The sequence below is a fragment of the Nuphar pumila genome, chromosome 13 (assembly GCF_984573655.1).
Source record: "Nuphar pumila chromosome 13, dmNupPumi1.hap1.1, whole genome shotgun sequence".
NCBI classification, from domain to species: Eukaryota; Viridiplantae; Streptophyta; class Magnoliopsida; order Nymphaeales; family Nymphaeaceae; genus Nuphar; species Nuphar pumila.
This window is the reverse complement of record NC_143261.1, coordinates 80,400,482-80,408,760: the sequence shown is the minus strand read 5'-3', so window position 1 is coordinate 80,408,760 and position 8,279 is coordinate 80,400,482. Positions and strand designations below refer to the sequence as shown.

Here is an 8,279-nt window from a genome sequence, read left to right as displayed (position 1 = left end):
CATTTGGCAAAAAGTTAGTCAAACTACCACCTGATGGCTGTTTGAAAACTGGTAGCTGGGATGGGAGTGAATGAATTTGGGATGAAAGTGGCACTGTAATGAAATTGACAGTGACTCCCTGAAATGCAACTTTCCATCCGGGCTACTAAGGGCGTCAAAGGGTCAGATTTGGTTCAGACCCAAGTGAAACCAGATTTTGAGTATGGTATCGAGTTTGAACCTAGGTCTAATCGGGTTCACTATAAGAGAAACTATACTCGGACCCGATAAAAACTACATGAACTAAACCCGAATCATACCCGGTAAAATCATATTTTTTATCATTTTTACATTGAAAATTTGTGGATCTTAATTGAAACTCAGGTCGGGTCTGGGTTTGGTATAAAATTCCACAAATTATACTCGGGTCCATGTATTAATCGGACCTTCGGGTCCGCACCTGGGTCTTCTTATTTATCGCGCCATACGTGGACCCTATAGAGTTTGGTTCGGGTCGGGGCAGGGTAAACCAGGCCCGTTGACACCTGGACCAGCTACTAGTTTTCAAACAAGGCGTAAGCTTAAATATCAGGTTTTAAGTTGGCCCGGAATTGAATGACGTTTTAGGAAGTGGTCCAAACGCCCTCGGGCCCCACACCTGATAAGAAAGAGGGGGTGGGGGCTCTCTCCAACAATTCCGAAGAGCCCAGATCTCGTAAAGGAGTCGATACGGTTGAGTTAATGCTGGTTTGGACCTGCACCGTTTTTATTTATTTCCGTCTGTATGGGATTTAGATTCATTCCTGGTGGACCCGGGTCTATAATAAATTATTAACGAATAGTGCTCCCGACATGATTCGGATTCATATTCACTTAAGCCCGATCCATTACCACCTCCGTCTATAAATACCCACCCCCCATCAAGGGCAACAAGATCGCTTCTTCGGAGCTCGTCCGCGCTCCTTCGGGCTAGGGTTTTGCCAAGGTTTTAAGCGATCCGCAAATCCCACGCATCCGCACCACTGATTCTCTCGAATCCGTATCGGAGAACCCAAACTCCGTCGCGTCGAGACTCCGGATCGATGGACGGTAAGTGTTGCTTCTCCCCGCCGCTTCCGTTCTTTTGATCGTCGATTCTCCCCTCCGGCATGCGAAAGTAGTCTAGGGTTTCTTGATTTCCATGGGAACCCTAGCCAGATCCTTGGAGTACGATCGTTTCTCTGGTTTTGTTGTTAAATGTGATGGGTTCTCGGAAGGGCGGATTATTTCGTTCCAAAACCCTAAGAAATTTGAAGAATTTGTGGAGGTTTTCCTTCTAATTGATCCGTAGGCCCTGGGATTTGCTCCAAGGGGATCGTTTCTTGGAAATTTCTGGAGACTACGTGGTTTTTGTCTTCTATTATTTGTATCTTCGTTTCCTTGAGGGGTTTTGAGTGTCATGGTTCCTCTCACTTATTGAAATTCTTGAAAATGCAAATCTTCTGGTTCAGTTTATCGGGGTTTAGACTGGGAACCTAGGTATGCATAGTAAAAATGGAGCTTTTCTATTGGAAGCTCCGAGGGGGCATGTGAAAGTGCTCCTCATTTCCTTTACCCGGACTCGATGCTGCAGAAATGATATGAAACATTGAATATGACCCATGGCGGAGGGGAGAGTGGAAGAGTTGCAGAGCTAGACGGGGGAGCCAGTGGCGCTTGCACTAGTGGTGGAGGTGATTTTGCCCGTGCTGTTGCTCAGATTAGTGTAGCACAGATATGCGAGAGTGAAGGTTACGAGGCATTCCGGCAATCAGCACTCGAGGCCCTGGCAGATATTGCAGTTCGATACATACATGATCTAGGAAGATCTGCTCGCTTGCACACCAATTCAGCTGGAAGGACCGAGTCCAACGTGTATGACGTCATCCAGGCTCTTGAGGAGCTCAGTTGTACGGTTGGTTCTTCTGGTGCAGCTGATATCAGCCATCACTCTCTTTCGGGGTCTGGTGTCATCCGTGAGATTATGCAGTACACAAGCTTGGCCGAGGAGATTCCATTCGCTCGTGCAGTTCCACACTTTCCCATTATTAGAAGTTGCAGGTTGGTCCCAAGTTTTTTGAGAATCGGAGAGACACCACCTGGGGCGCATATTCCATCTTGGTTGCCTGCTTTTCCTGATCCTCACACCTATAAAAATACGCCTGTTTGGAATGAGAGGACAACAGACCCAAGGACAGATAAACTTGAACAGGCAAGGCAACGGAGGAAGGCAGAGAGATCACTTGTGAATTTACAACAAAGGTTGATATGTAATGGAACAACAACAACAACGTCACTCAATTTATTGGATGAGGATTTTAGGCACACGGAAAAATTGAAAGATGAGAGGCAGATTAAAAACCCTTTTCTCGTTCCACCTCTTCCTTATGGAGGGAAGGAGGTGTCTCATGTTACTCTCCCTACTAGCCTTTCTAGCAAACCTCATATTGAGAACCAACTGAGTCTTCCTTCAGTGATTGAGACTTTTGGCCCTGCTATTGAAACAGCAAGGAACGGATTTAGGATGTCCATTAATGAGGGAACACAATGTTGTGAGACAAATGCAAAGGTTCTTCCCAGTAAGCGCACATCTGTAAATTTCAGGCTGGGGTCCCCGAAGAATGTCTCCGGCTCGTTGCTGGAATTGAGTATTAGGAACTTACGGAACTCAGGGAAGAATGCCCCTTGGTTCTCAAGGGATGAGGAGAAAGACGACAAGAAGAGGAGAGCAGAACAAATACTCAGGGAAGCAATGGAAAACCCACACGAACTTGCTCAGTTGTAACCCCCCTGACGATTAACAGGCTGGACTTTTTCTTGTAAAATGTGGTAATAGATGGGCTTTGGGGTTACTCAATGTGTTGTGTTAGTGTTATACCATGATAATGGCTTGGGTCAGGTTGCAACGATGGAAATTATGCTCGGTCTAGGATAAGATCATACCTTGTGGTGATTGAAAATCAGTGAGGTTGGCGCCAGATGTTATTCTGTTTCACCTTGGTGCAAGTTCACTGTAAGGTATGCAATGGTCTGTTCTTATGGAAATCAACCCTTTGAACAATCAATTCTTTATAAAGAGAACTTTTAGATGATCTTATTTGGCCTCTCCATGAGTCATTCCCTTCTAATTCTTTGCTTCAGCTCTTCCATTTTAAACATCTTTGTGGATTTTATTTTATTCACTGGGTGAAATATGTGTCTACCTTGCTTGACGAAATTCTGTTTGTCTAGTTCTCATCTTCTGCGGAAAAAATGAAAGGAATCAGTGTTTTCAGAGAGAAAGGCAGGATTCAGAATGTTGTGGGACGAGTAATAATGGATATAGTGTTGCCTTCTTTCTGAGTTAGTACAGAAGTGGATAGTATCAGAAACATTTTTTGGGTTCTTTTAATATTCCATCACTATTCTCAATTAAATGTTGGCTTTTATGATCTGGAGTATTCAGGCCGTGTTGCCATTCCATGTGCATGTCCACACAAGTCATGCTAAAACAGTCTTCATTTGCAACTAAAAATTATATATATCTTATGATGAATGAATCACAGGCAATGCTCTTGATATTGTTTTTTCACCTAAGCATAAACTGTCCAACTGTTAGTTCTTCTCAAATTAGTATTTATGCAAAAGTATAAAATAGAAGACCAAGGTTTAATATAAAAGATAACTTTGATTTCTTTTACTGAAAGACATCCCTCTCTCAAAATGTCTCCTGGTCAAAAAAAAAAATCTCGTTGCATATCCTCTAGAGTCCAACTCTCCCAAAGTAAGAGAAATAAGAGAAAATAAGTGATATAGAAATATATAATATCCTGCCCTCAAAGTATCTCTGAATTAAAATTTTAAAAATTTCCCTTTGCATATCCTCTAGAGTCCAACACTCCCAAATTAAGAGAAACAAGAGATAAAATAATCTATCTAGAAATATAAGAGAGAGAGAGAGAGGTGAACTAAAGGGAAGTCCATTTCAAGGTTGTAAGTATTGTATCGTTATTTGTATCGGTCGGGCCCAAAATAAGATACGTATAGTAAAAATCATAATTTTTTAATATTTTTTCAAAAAGTTCCAATAAAATCAAGAAAAATTAGAAAATATTAACAAAAATTCTAAAAATATTAACAAAAATTCTAAAAATATTATAACACATGAAACAATAATTTTAGTTGTCAAAGGCACTAGGTGGAGCCTTGGCGGTGAGCCCATAAAAAGACTAGGTGGGGGCCTAGGCGGCGGTACCCCAAACAAAAAAAATTAAGAAAACACAAAATATATAAACAAACTGCTAAAATTAATAAAAAACATGTATACAACATAAAATCAATCAACAATAAGAAATAGATAAAACATAACATGTCGTCGAACACTGTAAAACAATTATATTAAATAATCTGCTCAAAAAAATAAAGAATAAATAAATAATTGAATAAACAAACCATACAACTAACAATGTGAATGAATAATATGCAAAAAATAAAATCATGTATGCAAACAAATTAATAACAATAGACATAAAATAAGCAATAGACAAATAAGAAGACAAAATGTACAATTGAATAAACAAACATAACATTGAAACCTGTCAACCATAGAATTAGCTAAGAAATATAACTCATAAACAGTCAAACAATATATAAACAGATTATTTATATTATAAATTACATTACATAGATACAGTATTATATATAAACAGATTATATTAAATTACAGACAGATTATATATAATTTACAGTACATACACAAATATATTTATATATAAATGCAATATATATAATATGCTAAAACACAATATTTATATATGCTAAAATACAGTATATATAATATATGTATATATATATATATATTATAACTGAAATACAATATAATTGACAGGAAGAAGAAAAAAAGGAAGAGGAAGGAAAAACAGGAAGAAGGGAAAAAATAAAAATGGAATGAAAAGGGCAAAAAAAGGAAGAGGAGAGAGAGAGACGAACCTTTGTTCTTCTTCTTGCAAAAACCCGAGAGAGAGGAGAGAGTCGTGAAAAGGGGAAGGGGTAAATTAGGGCCCCTTTTATATTGGCTGTATGGTCAACCCACCCCCTCCTCCCCCCCCCCCAAAAAAAAAAAAAAAAGAGGACCAATCTAGTTAGGCACTATATAGGGCCCCACCGCCCAAACGTAGTCACCCAAGCAGTGGCAGCAATCATTACCTCATGATTAGGATTAGCTTCCTCCTTCGTTGAGATACCAAAATTTGCTTCGAATTCAAGTAACTGGGATCTGAACTTGTCAAAATTACATCTTTTCTCAAGACCCATATACATCGCTTTAAACATATTGTATTCATCTCTCAAACCACGAAGCATCTGGCTGCACACATCCTCATTTGTCACTGGACTTCTATAACTGCCATCTGGTCTGTGATATACTTCAATCGATCTAGGAAATCTGCTACATTCCCCTTTCTTCTCTTTAAGGAACCAAACTCAGACTTAAGATGATACGCCTTGGGAGTAAAGATTTGCTCATACCACCTGTGAAGGAATTCCCAGAGTTCCTTCGCTGTTATTCCTGTTGGTGTGTGTAATAGAACATGTCTGGAAAGAGTTGCCATGATGAAAATCACAACCATTTGATCATTCTTGAACCAGGCAATGTAATCTGGATTTTTAATGTATAGATCAACTATGGAAGCTATACATCTTCTTAGACAACTTATTGAGAGAAATAGAGAGAGGAACAAAGATTTGCATATGGTTTTTATTGATTTGGAGAAGGCTTACGATAGAGTACCTAGGGACGTTCTCTGGTGGACAATGATGAAGAAAGGTGTTTCTCTCAAGTACATTAGTATAATTAAAGATATGTATGAAGGAGTAGTAACCAATGTCCGCACTTGTGGAGGGGTGACAACTAATTTCCCTATAACGGTTGGGTTACATCAAGGATCTGCTTTAAGCCCTTTCCTATTTGCTATAGTGATGGATGAGCTTACGAGATCAATTCAAGAAAATGTGTCGTGGTGTATGTTGTTTGCTGATGATATTGTTTTGATTGATGAGTCTAGAGCTGGGGTTAATGCTAAGTTAGAATTATGGAGACAGACATTGGAAGCAAGAGGTTTTAAGTTGAGTAAGACAGAATACATGGAATGTCGATTTAGTAAGCAACGAAGTAGTGATGGGAGTGTAGTGAAGCTTGGTGAGCACGAAATACCGGTGGATGATTCTTTCAAATATTTGGGATCTATCATTCAAAAGTATGGAGAAATTGATGGAGATGTAAATCATAGGATAAAGGTTGGGTGGATGAAATGGAAGAGTGCAACTGGAGTGTTGTACGATCGTAGAATGCCATTGCGGTTGAAGGGAAAGTTTTATAGGACGACTATTAGGCCCGCTTTACTATATAGTACGGAATGTTGGGCTGCCAAGAGACATCATATTCAAAAAATGAGTGTAACTGAGATGCGTATGCTGAGATGGATGTGTGGAAATACAATAAAAGATAAGATTCGGAACGAGGAGATACGTAAGAAGGTAGGCGTTGCACCCATTGAAAATAAGATGAGAGAGAATCGTTTACGGTGGTTTGGACATATTCGACGAAGGCCTAATGATGCTCCAGTTAGAAGGATGGAGAAATGGGAAAATATATTAGTTAAAAGAGGTCGGGGTAGGCTTAGGAAGACATGGATGGAGGTGATAAGAAAGGATATGAATGCTTTGAACCTCACCGAGGACATGGCATTGGATAGAAATGAATGGAGGAGAAGGATTCATGTGGAAGACCCATAATGATTTTCTTTGTTGGTTCATATCGCCGACCCCAATTGTTTTGGGATGAAGGCGTAGTTGTTGTTGTTGTTGTATAACCTGTTTGGAGTCACCTTCTTTGACTATCTGCTTATCCTTTTCTTTTGATTTTTCTTTGGTAACGGGCACAAATTCCAAGGGGCAGCTGTGGATCCATCGAGGTGTCTCATCAGGTCATGACTGCAAATGAATGGAATAATTTTCTTTTTCCAGGTTATGAAGTTAGATTCATCCAAATTTTCAGAAACAAGTTGGTTTAAGAACGAAGATGTGAGGAAGACATTGGAAATACAAACGGATGACGACCCAAACTAGAAGAAAAAATATTCAGATTTAGAATACGCAAAAGATTGAAATCGATCACACATGCCTTTTCTTCTTTTTTTTGACCTGTGGATTCAGAAAGATGCGTGCAGCCTAATGAGAACCTGAATTTGAAGCAGAGAAAAAAAATCAGCCTTGTTGGGTCAAGATTTGTTGACAAGTTGAGAAATGCAGCGAAGAAAATCTTATTTGATCGGATCTGATTCATATCTGAATCAAATAGCTTTAGATTAAACAGAGTAAAAGAGGGTAAAATCAAAGGAAAACTGAATTTAAGAATCAGAAAGATCTGGATTTGAGTGATCAGATCTGATTCATATCTGAATCAAATAGCTTTAGATTAAACAGAGTAAAAGAGGGTAAAATCAATGGAAATCTGAATTTAAGAATCAGAAAGATCTGGATTTGAGTGATCAGATCTAGGTCACGAGATCTAAAAAAGTTTTTAAGGAAACAAGAGGGAAGTTCCAGATCTGATTTGATGTGATCAAATCTGTATCGACTAGGGCTTAAAATAAGAACTGAATCTGGTCTAACGTGACCAGATTTTGGATTGATTAAAGAAAAATAACAAATAGGAAAAGCTGAACAAGAAAAGGATCAGATCTGATCATACATGATTAGATCTGATTTAATGTGAAAGAGAAACATGATCGATAAAGAAAAGGAAGAAAATTGATCCAGGTGTGATCAATTTTTGGTTTTAAAGAAGCGAGACTATTTTAAAGGGAAAAGATTAAATTTGGTTTGACGTTACCAGATTTAGATTGGAAAAGAAGGGAAGACGATTTCTGAAAAGAACGAGAAAATATTATATCTGGTTTGATATTACCAGATTCAGATTGGAATAAAAGCGAAGATGAATGGAGGACTCAACCTGATGATTCTCCTCGACCTCTGATACCATGTGAAGCTGCAGCCACTCCCTTGTCAGTGTTACCTATTGCAAAAATTAAACAGAAGAAAGAAACGATAGGAGACAAAAGAGGTCGTACCCTACTGGGGCGTGCCTCTTGAATATATATATAATACTCTTACAGGAAAAATACAAGAATGCCCTTGGGGCATAGAACATATCACCGTAATACAATACACAACAATTAAATAAGGGAATACTTAATTCTAACAATAAGGAGCATCCTAGCCTAGATGAGACTCTAGGCTGATTG

At 38.8% G+C, this 8,279-nt stretch overlaps 1 protein-coding gene across 1 annotated transcript; it reads left to right on the top strand.

The window, feature by feature from the left end:
- Positions 1-1,612: 1,612 nt before the first annotated feature.
- On the top strand, positions 1,613-2,782 carry TAF8 (TBP-associated factor 8). Its single transcript, XM_089986303.1, has one exon. The coding sequence runs from the start codon at positions 1,613-1,615 to the stop codon at positions 2,780-2,782; it is 1,170 nt and encodes a 389-aa protein (XP_089842429.1).
- The last annotated feature ends 5,497 nt before the right edge of the window (positions 2,783-8,279 follow it).